The 17,500-nt window shown below is 43.4% G+C and overlaps 1 protein-coding gene across 1 annotated transcript in view; it reads right to left on the reverse strand.

The window, feature by feature from the left end:
• LOC123502623 (roundabout homolog 2-like) overlaps positions 1 to 17,500 on the reverse strand; it is a 162,048-nt gene that overhangs the window by 14,994 nt on the left and 129,554 nt on the right. Inside the window, 10 exon segments of the mRNA XM_045251787.1 lie at positions 1,209 to 1,428; positions 3,219 to 3,462; positions 6,272 to 6,497; positions 8,443 to 8,635; positions 9,214 to 9,320; positions 10,352 to 10,611; positions 13,513 to 13,798; positions 15,104 to 15,323; positions 16,428 to 16,455; positions 16,503 to 16,600. Of these exon segments, the coding sequence (XP_045107722.1) occupies positions 1,302 to 1,428; positions 3,219 to 3,462; positions 6,272 to 6,497; positions 8,443 to 8,635; positions 9,214 to 9,320; positions 10,352 to 10,611; positions 13,513 to 13,798; positions 15,104 to 15,323; positions 16,428 to 16,455; positions 16,503 to 16,600 (1,789 nt within the window). The 3' untranslated portion in view covers positions 1,209 to 1,301.

The raw sequence follows: 17,500 nt of genomic DNA on the forward strand, positions 1-17,500 counted from the left end.
CACATCAATACAAACTCCACTTACTTTTTTTCTTTTTTTTCTTTTCTCATTTAATTTCTTTTTTTCCTCCAGTTGTTTTCCTTTTCTTTTTTATCTCCATGTTTTCCCATTACAAGTTTTTATTTCCTTTTTATTCTCTCTCTCTCTCTCTCTCTCTCTCTCTCTCTCTCTCTCTCTCTCTCTCTCTCTCTCAGTATTGCGTTTTTCTTCTCAAACTCATTATTATTCTTGTTTCTTCTTCTCTTTCTTCTAATCATTATTCATCTTGCTTCCTCCTCCTCCTCCTCCTCCTCCTCCTCCTCCTCCTCCTCCTCCTATTCTCCATATTCTTCTTTTCTTCCTTTCTTCTTCTTCCCCTTTTATTATTCTATTTTTTCTTCCTCTTCTTATAATTAGTTTTCTCCTCTCCTTTTTTCTTCCTTCACTTTCTCAATTCCTCCTCCTCCTCCTCCTCCTCCTCCTCTTCTTCTTCTTCTTCTTCTTCTTCTTCTTTTCTTCTTCGTCCCTTCCTCTTCTTGTTCTCTTCAATAATTCCTCCTTTACTCTCTCTCTCTCTCTCTCTCTCTCTCTCTCTCTCTCTCTCTCTCTCTCTCTCTCTCTCGTGTTTTATGTATGTTCTCTGAGCTACTCGCACACACACACACACACACACACACACACACACACACACACACACACACACACACACGTTCAAAGGAGGGAAAATAAAACGTTCACAAAAAACGTTCATGAATTAAGAGGAAAAAAACGTTCACAGATTAAGCAGGGGAAAAAACGTTCATGAATTTAGCGTAGAAAAAACGTTCATGGGAGAAAAACGTTCTTTGGGGGAAAAACGTTTATGAATTGAGAGGAGAGGAAAAAAATTATGAATGAAAAGAAATAAAATAATGAAAAGAGGATGAAAAAGTAGGAAATGAGGAGGAAGAAGAGGAAGAAGAAGAAGAAGAAGAAGAAGAAGAAGAAGAAGAAGAAGAAGGAAGAAAAAGAAGAAAAAGAAAAAGAAAAAGAAGGAAAATAAGAAAAAAAAAGAAGAAGAAAAGAGGAAGAAACGAAAGGATAGATGAAAGCAAGACAGGAAAACAAAGAAAAAACAGACGAAACACAGAAAAAAAACAAGAAAGAAACGAAGAAAAGGATGAAAAAAAAAGAAAAAAAAATGACACACACACACACACACACACACACACACACACCACAACACTCACCTCCCATCACCCTCTTCTCATTCTTCTTCCTACGATAGAAGACAACAGTGACGAAGACAGCAAGGGCCACAAACCCCGCGGCCCCCACAGCTCCTATGAACCAGGTCTCCTCAGCACTGCCAAGAGAGGAGAGGTCACCCGCCGCGCCTCGTCCGTCCCCGTGCCCGCCGAAGGATCCTGCAGCCAAGTGTGTCCTCCGCTAGTCGGCCCCTGTCCTGCCCTGGGTGGGGGAGATGGGTGTTAGTGGGAGGGGTAGAGATGGGGGGAAGATCAGGAGGAGGAAAAGGATGTGTAAGGATTGGAAGGGTTTGAGAGAGAGAGAGAGAGAGAGAGAGAGAGAGAGAGAGAGAGAGAGAGAGAGAGAGAGAGAGAGAGAGAGAGAGAGAGAGAGAGAGAGAGGTAATAGAAGGGACAAAGATGGAATGGACAAAAAGAGGAAGTAAAAGAAAAAAAAGAAGAGAAAGACGGGAGAATAGAAAGGAAAGAGAAAGATGGGAGATGGAAGAAGAAGGGAAAGGAATAAAGGAAAGAAGAGGAAAAGGAAGGAAGGAAGGAAGGAAGGAAGGAAAGGGAAGGCAAAAGGAAGGAAGGAAGGAAGAACAAAAACGTAAGAAAGAGAGAAATAAGACATGAAATGGAAGAAGAATAAGGAAGAACCAGAAAAAAAGAAAACCAAAATAGAGAAATGGAAGAAGGAAGGAAGGAAGGAAGGAAGGAAGGAAGAAAGGAAAGAAGACAAATAAAAGAAGAAAAAAAGAAAAATGGTGAAATAAGAAACGAATATGAATGAGATATGGAACAAGAAGAAGAAAGTGAAGACGAAGGAAGGAAGGAAGGAAAGAAGGAAGGAAGGAAGGAAGGAAGAAGGGAACTAATAATACCAGGAACGAAGAATGATGATGGACAGGTGAGTGACAGAGAGATAAGAAGATAAGAAGAAAAAAAAAGATAGATGGAAAAGAGCGAAAGAGAAAAAGAAAGAAAATAAAAGAAAATGAAAATATAGAAAGAGGAGGATAAAAAATATTACAATAAGAATACGAAGAAGAATAAGAAGAAAGAATAATAAGAGAGACAAAGAGACGAAATGAGGAGGAGATTAACAAACGGTGGGAGAAGAATAATGAATAAAAGAAGAGATGAAAAGGATAACAGAGAGAGAGAGGCGAGAGACAAAACACACTCGGATATGCAAACAAGGAGATGAGAGAAACGTGATGATTAGGAGGAAAGAAGGAAATAAAAACTAAAACACACGCTCTCTCTCTCTCTCTCTCTCTCTCTCTCTCTCTCTCTCTCTCTCTCACATTTTACCTAATTTCTAATGAGAACGAAAGCTTGTGATGAGAGAGAGAGAGAGAGAGAGAGAGAGAGAGAGAGAGAGAGAGAGAGAGAGAGAGAGAGAGAGAGAGAGAGAGAGAGAGAGAGAGAGAGAGAGAGGGAGAGAGGGAGAGAGAGATATCAGCCAGATTCCTAAGAAACTTGAAAAAAACAAGGAAATTTAACTAATTAACTCTCTCTCTCTCTCTCTCTCTCTCTCTCTCTCTCTCTCTCTCTCTCTCTCTCTCTCTCTCCATTCCTCATCTTATATTTTCCCTTCCTATACCTCCCCTTTCTTTCATACTCGCTTATCATTCTTTTTATCTCCTCCTCCTCCTCATCCTCCTCCTTCCTTCCTTCCTTCCTTCCTTCTTATCTTTCTTTCCCTGTTCTTCCTTATTTCTATCACATTTCCTTTTTATTCCCTCTCCTAAACTCTTCCTCTCCTTTTTTCCCTTATCAATACATTCACAAACATCACATATTCTCTTCCTTCCTTCCTTCCTATCTTTTTCCCAGTTCTTCCTTATTTCTATCACATTTCCTCTTTATTCCCCTCTTACACTGTCTCCCTCTCCTTTCCCTTACATATTTACAAACGCCACTAACTATTTTTCCAACACCCTTGCCCTTAACCTCCCTCCCTTTCTTTATCTAGCACCATCTCCCCTCAGTCCCCCTTTTCCTTACTTGGTGTAGGCGGCCACGGAGGCGGTGTAGAGGGCGCCAAAGGTGAGGTTGTGCAGGGTAAGGCTGTGCTGTCCTCCAGGCACCGTGAGATTAGAGTGAGGTTGTGTCTTGTTAAGGAAAAGCCACAGGGAGAAGCGTGTCACTCTGCCGTTAGTGTGTGCAGCGGAGGGCGCGCGCCACGACAACACCACGCTTGTTCTGTTCAATACCAGGCTCTCCACTCCCGAAGGAGGCGCTGACGGGACTGTGGGAGGAGAAAAAGAGGGAGGGTTTGCTGTGGTTAGCTATTTCAGTGATGTAAAGTGAATTGAGGAGAGTTAATCAGTGGAATATGCAGGGAAGTGTAAAGAAATGAGTGTGTTCATGGGGAAAATTGACTTGAACTTGAAAAAAATGAAGGAAAAAAATAAGAAAATAAAAAGCAAACATGCGGAAAAGATCGAGAGACGTAAAAATGAAAATGGTGAGACTTGAGCAGGACAGAATGAAGAAACGAGCATTTTAACGGATGAAAATGAAGTAAACTGGAAAGAAATGACGTAAAAAAAGTAAGAGACATGAAAAAAAAGATCGAACTAATTAATAACTGTGTGACGTAAAATGAAATAATGAAAGTTAATCAGTACAAAATGAAAAATATAAATAAAAAAAAAAGTTTAATGAAAAAAAATAATGTAAACTTGAAAGAAATGAGGTAAAAAATATGAAAAATGAAAAAAAAATGGAATGAATAACTGTGTGGAATAAAATGAAATAATAAAGCGAAATATGGAGGGAAATATAAAGACATGAGTGTATTGACATGTAAAATTGATATGAACTTGAAAAAAATGAGGTGAAATTAAGAAACAAGAAAACAAATGATTTAAATAATAATCATGTCATATAAAATGAAATGATGAGAACTTAATCAGTACAAAATGAAGGAAAATATAAAGAAATGACTGTATTGACTAGTGAAATTGAAAGGAAAAGAAAAAAAAAGAAAAAAATAATTATGACAGACAAACAAATGAGAGAAAAACAAGAAAACAAAGACAGATAACAAATGAAGAAATACACAAACACTGGAAATGAAAAAGAAAACGAGGGATAATCTAAAAGAAAACGAGAATTATGAAGAGAAAGAATTATTGAAAGAAAAAAAAATGAAAAGCAGAAAAGAATAATTATGACAGACAAAACAAATGAGAGAAAAACAAGAAAACAAAGACAAAAACTAATTACGAAGACAATAACACTGGAGGTGAAAAGAAAACGAGAGAAATCTAAAGGAAAACGATAATTATGAAGAGAAAGACAGTCATTAGGAGAGAAAAAGACAATTATTAATGGCAGACTAAAGGAAAAGCAATAAATCGTAAGAAACCAAGTAATTATGAAGGAAAACTCAGAAAATGAAGGGGAAACTAAAGGAAAACAATACTAGAGGAAAAACCCAAATAATATCAACACTTCCTTCATAAATAACAACAAAATGACGCTGAAAATGGATGTCCGTTTTCTATGAAGTGCAAAAGAAAACGAGACGTCACTGAGGTAAAAGTGATAGTAGTAATATTAATAAAAATAAAAAGAAGAAAAGGAGGAGGAGGAGGAGGAGGAGGAGGAGGAGGAGGAGGAGGAGGAGGAGGAGGAGGAGGAGGAGGAGGAGGAGAATAATAATGATGATGATAATAACAACAACAACAACAACAACAACAACAACAACAACAACAACATCAACAACAACAATAATAATAATAATAGTAAGAAGAAGAAGAAGAAAAAAAAAAAGAAGACGAAAAAGAAGAACAACCAGAACAAGTAGAACCAGAATAGGAACAAGAACACGAAGAAAAAGGAGGAGGAGGAGGAGGAGGAGGAGGAGGAGGAGGAGGAGGAGGAGGAGGAGGAGGAGGAGGAGGAGGAGGAGGAGAAGAAGAAGAAGAAGGAGAAGAAGAAGAAGAAGAAGAAGAAGAAGAAGAAGAAGAAGAAGAAGAAGAATAACAACAATAATAATTAAGAAGAGGATGAAGAACAACAATAATAATAATAATAATAATAATAATAATAATAATAATAATAATAATAATAATAATAATAATACAGTAATAATCGTCTTTATGTCTTATTATACATTTATTCCGCTTATTTCTTCCCTCTCATTCACTCCTCGTCTTCTCCTCTTATCCTCCCTCACATCTCCTTTCATGCTTCTTCTCCTTCTTTATCAATGTTATCTCTTCCCTCGTCCTTTATTCATATTCTCTCTTTCTTCTCTTTCTCTTCAGATCTGCTAATCTCTCTCTCTCTCTCTCTCTCTCTCTCTCTCTCTCTCTATTGCTCTTTTCCGTGTAATAACACACACACACACACACACACACACACACACACACACACACACCACAACATTATCATTATTAAACTGACCGTAGCGGGAAACGTGTTAAACTGAGAACATTACCTCTAAACTATAGCGCCTGTAAACTCCACTCCCACTCCACCTCTCTCCACCCCACTCCACCTCTCCTTCCCAGCTTCCCCTCTCTCCTTGCGGTCTGGTAAGCTTATACTAACTAACCCTTACTCACCCCATTCCTCTCTCTCTCTCTCTCTCTCTCTCTCTGATCTTATATTATGCATGCCTTTCTTTAAATTTGTTTTTTTCTATGCTTTTTTCTTCTTAAAGTCTTCTAAAGTAGTTTATGTTCCGCTCATCTCTCTCTCTCTCTCTCTCTCTCTCTCTCTCTCTCATCACCAAAACACACCTAAAATCACCATCTTTCACCACCAAAACACTCATCCTTCACCAAACACACACACATTCACCACCTTTCACCACCAAAACACACCCAAAATCACCATCCTTCACCACCAAAACACTCATCCTTCACCAAACACACACACATTCACCACCTTTCACCACTAAAAACACACCCTCATTTACCTTTTTCATCACCAAAACACACGCATCTTCACCAAACACACACTCACGATCTTTCACCACCAAAACACACCCACAATCACCAAACACACACACACACACACGCACATCCTTAATTCCTACTCACCATCTTCCTTCGTCCTGGCCATCCTCGAGTTGGAGGGGTGTCCGTGAATGGCGCCGTGGTAGGGAACGACGAAAAACTCATATTGTGTATACTTGGACAGGTCAGTGAGGGTGACAGCTTCAGGAGGGCCGCGGGACACCTTCTCGGAGCGGAACACGTGAGGGGCTGAGTCTAAATCGCGGTACCTCACGTAGAAACCCTCAATATAGTCCCCGTACTCCTTTACCTAGCGGGGAGTGGGGTGTGTGAATGCCAGACCAAGAGGGAAAGTTACATCCTAGTATTTACGATAGAAGAAGGGCAATTTTTATCTTAGTTTCTTATCTTTATCATTTACCTTTACGATAGAAGAGACAGTTTAAATCCTAGTATCTTATTCTTACCTTACTTTACCTTTACAAATGAACATCTGGTCTTTTATCATTACTATTTTATTTTTTTCTTGAAGTTTGGTTTATGGAAAGTTTATTTAGTCCCTTCAGTACTGAGACGTATTTTTATCATGGGTTTTAGGTGTGATTAAACGATTTTTATTGACATTAGGAAGGATGTATGGAGGTCAGAAGATTAATACCCACAGTCTTCACTATTCTAACCCCTTCAGTACTGGGACACATTTTTACCTAGAATCTGTGCACGATTAGACCATTTAATTGACACTAGGAAGGGTCTATGGAGGTCAAAAGATTAGTGGCCAGAGTATTCACTATTCTAATCCCCCACATAAGTTTCTGAAGCTGTCTTAAATCAACAAGTAGTAAGCAGAATGAATATGAAAACGTGTCGTGATACTAAAGAGGTTAAGAATGATATCATGTGTATGTGAGTTGTTGTAGCATTCCTTGTGTTATTGTGCGTTGTGTGTGGTTAGGTTAGGTTAGATTAGGTTTGGGTTTGTAATGAGAGAAGAAAGGTTAATGGATGCTGCAGGAGTTGAGAATGGCTTATCATGTGTGGCAGAGGAAGACAAAGAGACTGAATGCTGGAGAAGGCTAATCATGAAAGAAGAAAGAGGAGGAGGAGGAGGAGGAGGAAAAAGAGGAGGAGAAGGAGGAAGAGGAGAATGTTAGGATATCGTTGTAGAAAGAATATTGTGTGTTTGTGTATGTGTATGAAATGCTGGAGAAGGCTAATCATGAAAGAAGAAAGAGGAGGAGGAGGAGGAGGAGGAGGAGGAGCAAGATGAGAAAGAGAAGGAAGAGGACAATGTTAAGATACCGTTGTAGAAAGAATATTGTGTGTATAAGTGTATGTGTGTGCGTATGTGTGAATGTGTTATATCTGTCTGCCTACCTGTCGATAAACACACACTCAAGAAAAATACACAAAAATACACAAATAGACGAAAAAAAAAAAAAATCATTCTCACACTCAGATGTCCACAGAATTACAATGCAGGTGAGAAATGCACACCTGGACACCTCACCTTACCTTACTCTAACAAATTAACACCTGCTCTTTTTGGAGGCTGAGTTAAAAAAGTTCTCAATTGCTAACGAGAGAGAGAGAGAGAGAGAGAGAGAGAGAGAGAGAGAGAGAGAGAGAGAGAGAGAGAGAGAGAGAGAGAGAGAGAGAGAGAGAGAGAGAGAGAGAGAGTGGGGGAGTGGGGAGGAAGGAGAGAAAAGTGAGTTAAAAAGATTCTCAATTGTTGAAGTGAGAGGGAGAGATGAAGAGAAAAGTGAGAGGGAGAGAGAAATAGAGAGAGGGGAGTGGAGAGGTGACGGATTGAAGAGATGAAAATGTTTAGGATGGAGAGGAAAGTGATTTAAAAAGATTCTCAATTGTTAGTGGAAGAGAAATACCAGGGGCGCTGCAACACAAGTGGGGGAGGGTCTTCTATAAGTAATACTGTGTTGCAAGAGAAAGAAAGGTGAGGTCTAGGAACATGTCACGATCTGTTAGAGTGATGTGTGTGATGGTCCTGGCTTGTGGTTCATTATCTCTCTCTCTCTCTCTCTCTCTCTCTCTCTGTGTGTCACGGGAAATGTCAAAAGGTTAACAGAACGAAAATTGCAGAAAGGGTATATCTAATTCTCTCTCTCTCTCTCTCTCTCTCTCTCTCTCTCTCTCTCTCTCTCTCACAAAATCTTTACTCATTGTCCTTTTCTTCCTCCTCCTCCTCCTCCAATCATGACATCCTCCTCCTCCTCCTCCTCCTTTCCTCCACTCACCTTCCACGTCAGTCTCATGGAGGTGGAGGAGACGGGCGTGGGCGGCAGTAGGGTGACCAGTGGGTGTGACAGGACCGCCCTCACTTGCTTCTCGTCATCCTGCCCACCCCCGCCCACTCCCTCCGGCGGCCCACTCGTCAGCAGAGCCTCCGACACCACTGAAGCCTCCGACAACCCGTGCATATTCATCGCTCTGGAAAAATGAGAGGGATTGGAGAGTTGTGAGTGGGACTGGAAGGTTTTGAGTGGGATTGGAAAGGTTCTGAGTGGGATTAGAGGGTTCTGAGTGGGATTTGGATCTAATGGAGTGGGACCTGAACATTTTAAAATAGGATTGAAGTGTTTTGAGTAGAATTTGGGTATATTGGAGTGGGATTCGAGTATTTTTAAGTAGGATTGCAGGGTTTTGAGTGGGACGGGGTATATCAAAGTGGGATTCGAGTATTTTGAGTGGGATTACAGGATTTTGAGTGGGATTGGGTACATTTAAAATAGGATTCGAGTATTTTGAGTGAGATTTGGGTATATTTAAGTGGGATCTGAGAGTTCTAAAACGGATCTGAACCTTTAGTGATGGATTCGAACCTGTTAAGAGGGCGTAGAACCTTTAAAAAGGTGGATTTGAACCTTTTAGAGAGGGATTCGAACCTTTAAGAGTGGGATTTGAACCTATTAAGAGGGATTTGAATCAATACTACCACCAACACAACCACAACACCACTCAAAATACAGGAATTTAACACCACCACCACCACCACCACCAGCACCCACCTGACCACGGCCCGGTACTGTGTGTTGGGTTCGAGTCCTCCCAAAGCGTAGGTCGTGGCTGGTACGTGTTCCTCCAGCTCCCGCCACGACCCCGCGCCGCCCCACACCTGCAGGAAGATGACCAGGTGAACACACACACACACACACACACACACACAAACAGAAAGAAGAAGTAGCAGTAGTAGTAGTAATAGTAGTAGTAGTAGTAGTAGTAGTAGTAGTAGTAGTAGTAGTAGTAGTAGTAGTAGTAGTAGTAGTAGTAGTAGTAGTAGTAGTGAAAGAAAATAAAAAAGAGTGAGAGGAGGAGGAGGAGGAGGAGGAGGAGGAGGAGGAGGAGGAGGAGGAGGAGGTTGAAAAGCAGTTAAAATTAGTACAGAAAATATTATGAAAGAGGCGGAAAATGTTTGCTTATAATGAGGCAACCCGCATGACTGAACGCCCTGCTGTGTGTAACGAGAGGAGGAGGAGGAGGAGGAGGAGGAGGAGGAAAGAATAAGCGATAGTCTTTATTATCTCTCTCTCTTCCTTCTACTGTTCTCTCATCCTCTTCCTTCATTCATCGTGCTTTTCCTATCCTATTCTTTATTTTACATCCTATCCTCCTCCTCCTCCTCCTCCTCCTCCTCCTCCTCCTCCTCCTCCTCCTCCTCCTCCTCCTCCTCTTCTGTAAACACTTCAAAAGGTCTGTTAGTGACTGGTTTATTTATGAAACTATGTAATCTTTACCTCCTCCACCTCCTCCTACTCCTCCTCCTTCTCCTCCTCGTCCTCCTTCTCCTTCTTGTATTCCTCCTGGTCCTCCTCCTCCTGTCCTTATCTCACCACTACCACCACCACCACCACTAACTCTTCTTCTTTTTCCTCCTCCTCCTCCTCCTCCTCCTCCTCCTCCTCCTGGCTTCATCTCATCACCACCACCACCACCTCCTCCTCCTCCTCCTCCTCCTCCTCCTCCTCCTCCTCCTCCTCTTCTTCTTCCCCTCACTACCACAAATATCTCACCACCACCACCACCATCACCACCACCAACTACTCCTCTTCCTCTTCCTCCTCCTCCTCTTCTTCCCCTCACTGTCACAAATATCCCATCACCACCACCACCACCACCACCACCACCACTACCACCACCAGCACCCACCTCCAGAATATAACTAGTAATGGCGGACCCTCCTTCCTGGTCAGGGGCGCCCCAGGACAGCGTGAGGGACGTGGCGTTGCGGGCGCGGAGGACAGGGGCGGAGGGGGGGCTGGGGAGGTCCTTTGGGTCTGGGGCGGGCGTGGCGTGGGCGGCTGCGGGGCTGTCGGGCGGCACCACTTGCAGGAAGGCGCGGGTGGTGGTGGTGCCGGCGGGGGAGGAAGCGCTGCAGGAGTACTGGCCCGCGTCCTCCTCCGTGGTGGCTGTGGGAGAGAGAGGGAGAGTGAGAGTGAGAGGGAGAGAAAAAAGGCGAAAGGGAAGGATAAATGAGTAGAGGAAGGAGAGAGAGAGAGAGAGAGAGAGAGAGAGAGAGAGAGAGAGAGAGAGAGAGAGAGAGAGAGATGAGAGGAAGAAGGTGAGAGGGAGTGAGTGAGAGGGGAGAGAGGGAGAGGATAATAAGTGTGGGGTAAATTTATGAAGGAATTGATGTTAAGTGAGAGGAGAGGGAGAGGGAGAGGGAGAGAGAAAGATGTTTAAGTGAGAGGGAAAGGGCGAGAGAGAGAGAGAGAGAGAGAGAGAGAGAGAGAGAGAGAGAGAGAGAGAGAGAGAGAGAGAGAGAGAGAGAGAGAGAGAGAGAGAGAGAGAGAGAGAGAGAGAGAGAGAGAATAACATGGAGCATAAAGCAGAGAAACAAGGAAAAAAACAAAGGAAGGAAGGAAGGAAGGAAGGAAGGAAGGAAGGAAGGAAGGAAGGAAGGAAGGAAGGAAAGAGAACCAAAGGAGGGAAGGAAGAAGAAAACATCAACAATAACAAAGCAATAAAGAAAATATTATATGTACCGTAATATTGGTTTTCTCTTCTTCTTCTTCTTTCTCTCTCTCTCTCTCAGACATATCTTACAAAACACCTGTAAGCACATAAGTTACCAGAAAGAGAGAGAGAGAGAGAGAGAGAGAGAGAGAGAGAGAGAGAGAGAGAGAGAGAGAGAGAGAGAGAGAGAGAGAGAGGATAATACAAACAATATCTTGGCATTGTATAAAGAAATTTTTCTTCTTCTTCTTCTCTCTCTCTCTCTCTCTCTCTCTCTTCCATGTCAATACGAGATAGACGAATAAATATATAATAAGCTGACGAGAGAGAGAGAGAGAGAGAGAAGAGAGAGAGAGAGAGAGAGAGAGAGAGAGAGAGAGAGAGAGAGAGAGAGAGAGAGAGAGAGAGAGAGAGAGAGAGAGAGAGAGAGAGAGAGAGACGAAGAAAGATAGAGAGAGAGAGAGAGAGAGAGAGAGAGAGAGAGAGAGAGAGAGAGAGAGGTCCCCATAGCACAAAGCAATTTTCTCTCAGCCTGGGACGAGACACGAACCGGGACTAACTTGATCGCAATTTCTCGGGACAGTTAGAACAATTTCCAACGAGCAACGGGAGGAGGAGGAGGAGGAGGAGGAGGAGGAGGAGGAGGAGGAGGAGGAGGAGGAGGAGGAGGAGGAGGAGGAGAGGTTGAAAAGCAGTTATGAATAGTTGTTTATGTCGTTATTGTTTTAGTAGTAGTAGCAGCAGCAGCAGCAGTAGTAGTAGTAGTAGTAGTAGTAGTAGTAGTAGTAGTAGTAGTAGTAGTAGTAGTAGTAGTAGTAGTAGTAGTAGTAGTAGTTATCATATCTAACATCCACCACCACCACCACCACTTAAGCAGGCAGCACCAATATTAATCAGGTCAAGAGAGAGAGAGAGAGAGAGAGAGAGAGAGAGAGAGAGAGAGAGAGAGAGAGAGAGAGAGAGAGAGAGAGAGAGAGAGAGAGAGAGAGAGCTGACTAATTAATACATTCTAATGCCTCACGTTCTGACTCCTCAATGACTGAAGGGCCGATCAATGGAAGCCTCGATAAATAGGAACACGTAGCAAGTTAGGAAGGCACTGCAGTCATTTGTGGCGCAGGTGTGGTGAGGCTGTGTAGGTGTCGTTTGCTGTCGTGTGGTGTGGTGTGGTAGTGGTTTGACTGTATAGGTGTGATGTGGTAGCGGTAGTGGTGGTGGCTGGTAGTGATAGTGGTGTGACTGTTTAGGTGTGGTGTGGTGTGGTGTGATGAGACCGTGTAGGTGTGGTAGTGGTAGTGGTGTGGTATGGTGGTGTGATGTGATGTGGTAATGGTGTGGTGTGGTGTGGTGTGGTGAGACCGAGTAGTAAGGTTTTTGGGGTAGTGTTGTGGTGTGGTGTAGTGTGGTGTTGAGCAGGTGTGGCGTGACGCAGGTGAGATGAGGATGAATAATGAAGGTAAAGGTGACTCATTAAGGTCATCAAGGTTAATTAAAAAGGTCATAATGTAAATAAATACAGGTGTGCAAACTATTATTATTATTACTACTACTCTTACCATCAGAGAGAGAGAGAGAGAGAGAGAGAGAGAGAGAGAGAGAGAGAGAGAGAGAGAGAGAGAGAGAGAGAGAGAGAGAATAAGAGGGATGAAAGATATGAATATTTCACAGCCTTTGAAGTTATTTTTTGACCGTAAAAAGGAAATGTAAGACAACTTTATGAGAGAGAGAGAGAGAGAGAGAGAGAGAGAGAGAGAGAGAGAGAGAGAGAGAGAGAGAGAGAGAGAGAGAGAGAGAGAGAGAGAGAGAGTTTATCTATTTATTTTTTAACTAGGAGTGTAAGAAAAGAACATAAAAAGAGAACAAGAACAAAGTAAAGAACAATAAGATGAAGAACAGCAACACCACCACACCACCTCACCAACAACACCACCACACCACCTCACCAACAACACCACAGACACCAGAAAAACACACACCAACACCACAACACACCACCACAGCAGCACATCACACCAAAACCTTCACAACACATCGCAAACACCAAAACACCACACCAACACCACAATACACCACACCACTACACCACAACACCACCACACACACCACCACATACACACACACCATACCACACACACCACAATACACCCCACCACACCCCACCACCACCAACACCCTACAGGAAACCACACCACACCACACCACCACACACACCACACCACACACAAACACCACACCATCACCACACACCACCACACATCACATTCAAATCCCACAACACACCACACCACCACCCCAAAAACCCTACAGGAAACCACACCACACCACACCACCACACACCACTCACCACCACTCACCATCAATCTGCAGCGTGCCTGAATCTAACACAGTAATCCTCGGGTCATCCTCCGGCAGGGCAGTACCTCCCTTACCCCACGTCACCCTGGGGGCCGGGTCACCCTCCGCCCGGCACACCAGGACCGCAGCGCCACCAGGAGTCACCGTTACGTTACGCGGGCGGAGGGCGATGACTGGGGGCGGGTGGAGGGTGGGCGCCGGCACATCTAGAAGGGCGCGTGCTACCAGGGAACCCGCAGCGGACACGGCAGCGCAGGAGTACCACCCAGCCAGCGCCCGCGTCACCTACCGAGGGAGAGAGAGAGAGAGAGAGAGAGATTAGTATTGGAGACAAGATGTTGAAAGGTAGGAGAGAAAATACTGATAAAATAGGAAAGAAGGGATATATGGAGGAGGAGGAGGAGGAGGAGGAGGAGGAGGAGGAGGAGGAGGAGGAGGAAGAAGAAAAGGCGTGCTGAAGGAAAAAAAAAGGAACGCGAGGGAGGTGGAGTTATATGAGGAAGGAGGAGGGAGGGATGGAGGGAAGGAGGGAGGGAAGGGGGAGAGAGGGACAATGTTCTGGCTGTTTGAAAGAGAGAGAGAGGGAGGGAGGGAGGGAGGGAGGTTTACAGCCTGAAGGAGAGAGAGAGAGAGAGAGAGAGAGAGAGAGAGAGAGAGAGAGAGAGAGAGAGAGAGAGAGAGAGAGAGAGAGAGAGAGCATACGTCTAGCCAAGCTCAAAAATTACTTTATGAACCTCTCTCTCTCTCTCTCTCTCTCTCTCTCTCTCTCTCTCGATTTTATTATTTCATCTGTTTCCTATCCGACTTTTTAATTTTTTTCCCTATTCTCTTTCCTCTCCCCTCTTCCCTTTTTCCTCCACTTCCTTCCCTCCCCTTTCCTTTACCTATCATTTCCCCTTCCTTTTTCCCCCTTTCCTCCCATTCCTTCACCTCTTATTTCCCCTTCCTTTGTTACCCACCTTTTTTTCCCCTTCAATTTCCTTTCCCCTCTCATAACTCCCCTTCTTTATCCTTCATGTCCTTCTTCTATATTCTAATCCTTTCCCATCCTTCTCCCCTCTTTTTACCTTACAGAACTGCATTATCCCTCACCCATTTCCCCTCATCTCCTCTTTACCTATTCCTTCCCCTCTTATCCTTCCCATTTTATCCCCATCTCCTTTATCCCTTCCTTCCCCTCTCTCACTCACTTTGGTTAAGCTAGTTTAAGTTCCCATCTTTCCCCTCACTTCATTTCCCCTTCTTTCCCCTCTCTCTCTCCCTCTCACTTAGTTAATAATCAGGTCATGTTAGGCTAGATTTGGTTTCCCTCTCTCCCCTCACTACCTTCCCCCTTCTTTCCCCTTTTTTTCCCATCACTACATTTTCTTTTTCCCTCACTACCTTTCCCCTTCTTTCCTCTCACTACATTTCCCCTTTTTTTCCCCTCACTACCTCACCCTTCTTTCCCCTCACATTTCCCCTTCTTTCCCCTCACTATATTTCTCCTTCCCCCTTTTTTCCCTCACTATATTTCCCCTCACTATATTTCCCTCTTTTCCTCTCACTACCTTATCCCTTCTTTCCCCTCACTACCTCTTTTCCCCTCACCTGGTTAATAATAAGCGTGCCCTCAGCGTTGACCCACACGTTAGGCTGGTCATCTGGCTCCCCGTGGGTGTGTCCTGACGGGGCAGCAGAAGGTTGTGGTCGTCCTGGCGGCTCCACACGACCAGCGGAGGGGGACGACCCACTGCCAGGCACTCGAAGGCAGCGGACGACCCCACGCTGGACCTCACATCTTGGGGGCGTACCAGGAACTCGGGGGCGGCTGAGTGAGTGAGTGAGTGAGTGAGTGTGTGTGTGTGTGTGTGTGTGTGTGTGTGTGTGTGTGTGTGTGTGTGTGTGTGTGTGTGTGTGTGTGTGTGTGTGAGAGAGAGAGAGAGAGAGAGAGAGAGAGAGAGAGAGAGAGAGAGAGAGAGAGAGAGAGAGAGAGAGAGAGAGAGAGAGAGAGAGAGAATCAGTAAGTGAATGAGTGAGTGAGTGAATGGAAGAGAAAAGTGAATAATTGAGTTTTCTGGGATAACACACACACACACACACACACACACACACACACACACACACACACACACACACACACACACACACAAACTAGAGCTTTCGTCAATATATGAAGAAATTACTGGAAATACACAAATAATAGAAAAAAAATAAAATAAAAAATGGGAATCACGCAATGTCACGCAATGTCACGGAATGTCACGAAAGTCAGGTGAGGTAAGGTGAAGCCAGGTAAGATTAACCCTTTCACTCAAACACCTGTACTCTTTAGCTAATTAGTATTCTCACTACCTGTATTGAGAAGGAAAATTTGCATGGAACACAGAAGAGAAAAAAAAAGTGTACATTTATTTATTTTTTTTATTTTCCTTTATTTCTATTTGTCATTTTGTTGATCTTCAGTTTGGTAAGCTATAGAATTAATGAGGGTATATAGTTAGGTTAGGTTAGGCTGGGTTGGATTGGGTTTGGGTTAGGTTAGGTTAGGTTAGGTTAGGTTAGGGGATTGGGTTGGGTTAGGTTAGGTTAGGTTAGGTTGAGTTGGGTTGGGTTGGGTTGAGTTGGGTTAGGTTGGGTTGGGTTAGGTTAGCTTAGGTTAGGTTAGGTTAGGTTAGGTTAGGTTAGGTTAGGTTAGGTTAGGTGAGGTTAGGTTAGGTTAGGTTAGGTTAGGTTAGGTTAGGTTAGGTTAGGTGAGGTGAGGTGAGGTTAGGTTAGGTTGGGTTGGGTTGGGTTAGGTGAGGTGAGGTGAGGTGAGGTGAGGTGAGGTGAGGTGAGGCAAATCAGCTGAATAATCTTAGGATAGGTTAAGTAAAGTTAGCTAAGATGAATAAAATTAATGAAGTTAGGTCAGGTCAGTCAGGTCAGTACTCACTATAGACGGTGAGTGTGGCGTTGGTTATGTTAGGTCAGGTAAGGTCAAGTCAGGTCAGGTCAGGTCAGTACTCACTATAGACGGTGAGTGTGGCGTTGGTTCTCGCCGTGCCCACCACATTGACCGCCTCGCAGACGTATGTGTCCTCGTCAGCCGGGGACACGCGGGAGATCCTGTAACGGAGGCGGCGGCGGCGGTGGTGGTGGTGGTGGTGGTGGTGGTGGTGGTGGTGAGAAAAGGAGAGAGAGAGTTAAGTTAGTGGTCGAATGAGAGGAGAAGAAGATGGAAAAGAAAGAAGAAAAGAAGACAACGATGATAAAAATAAACACAACCTTATAATTTAAGACTTGGTAAACACACACACACACACACACACACACACACACACACACACACACACACACACACACACACACACACACACACCAATAAAGCTAATAAACAAGGCAGATATAATTATGCAAAACATTGATCAGGTTTCTAATGAGAGAGAGAGAGAGAGAGAGAGAGAGAGAGAGAGAGAGAGAGAGAGAGAGAGAGAGAGAGAGAGAGAGAGAGAGAGAGAGAGAGAGAGAGTCATCGTATAATAACAAACAACACTGTCAATAAAGTTGTCATTGTAAACAAAAATTCGACAGGAAAAAATATTCACAAACTGTCATGGAAATTTTGCACAATAAAGCAACACTAAATGACACGATGAGAGAGAGAGAGAGAGAGAGAGAGAGAGAGAGAGAGAGAGAGAGAGAGAGAGAGAGAGAGAGAGAGAGAGAGAGAGAGAGAGAGAGAGAGAGATAATGATTTTATTTTCACTAGAAATTGCTTGTATTGGAAAAGAATTTATTATGTACTGGTTTTGCTACAACAACAACAACAACAACAACAACAACAACAACAACTACTACTACTACTACTACTACTCTCTCTCTCTCTCTCTCTTCACGAATTATATATCAAAGAAACTTAAAAAACACGATTCAGAACAGGAGAGCATAAATAAGTTAGGTTAAGTTAATGTTAGGTTAGGTTAGGTTAATGTTAGGTTAGGTTAGGTTAGGTTAATGTTAGGTTAG

This window comes from Portunus trituberculatus, chromosome 12, assembly GCF_017591435.1.
Source record: "Portunus trituberculatus isolate SZX2019 chromosome 12, ASM1759143v1, whole genome shotgun sequence".
NCBI classification, from domain to species: Eukaryota; Metazoa; Arthropoda; class Malacostraca; order Decapoda; family Portunidae; genus Portunus; species Portunus trituberculatus.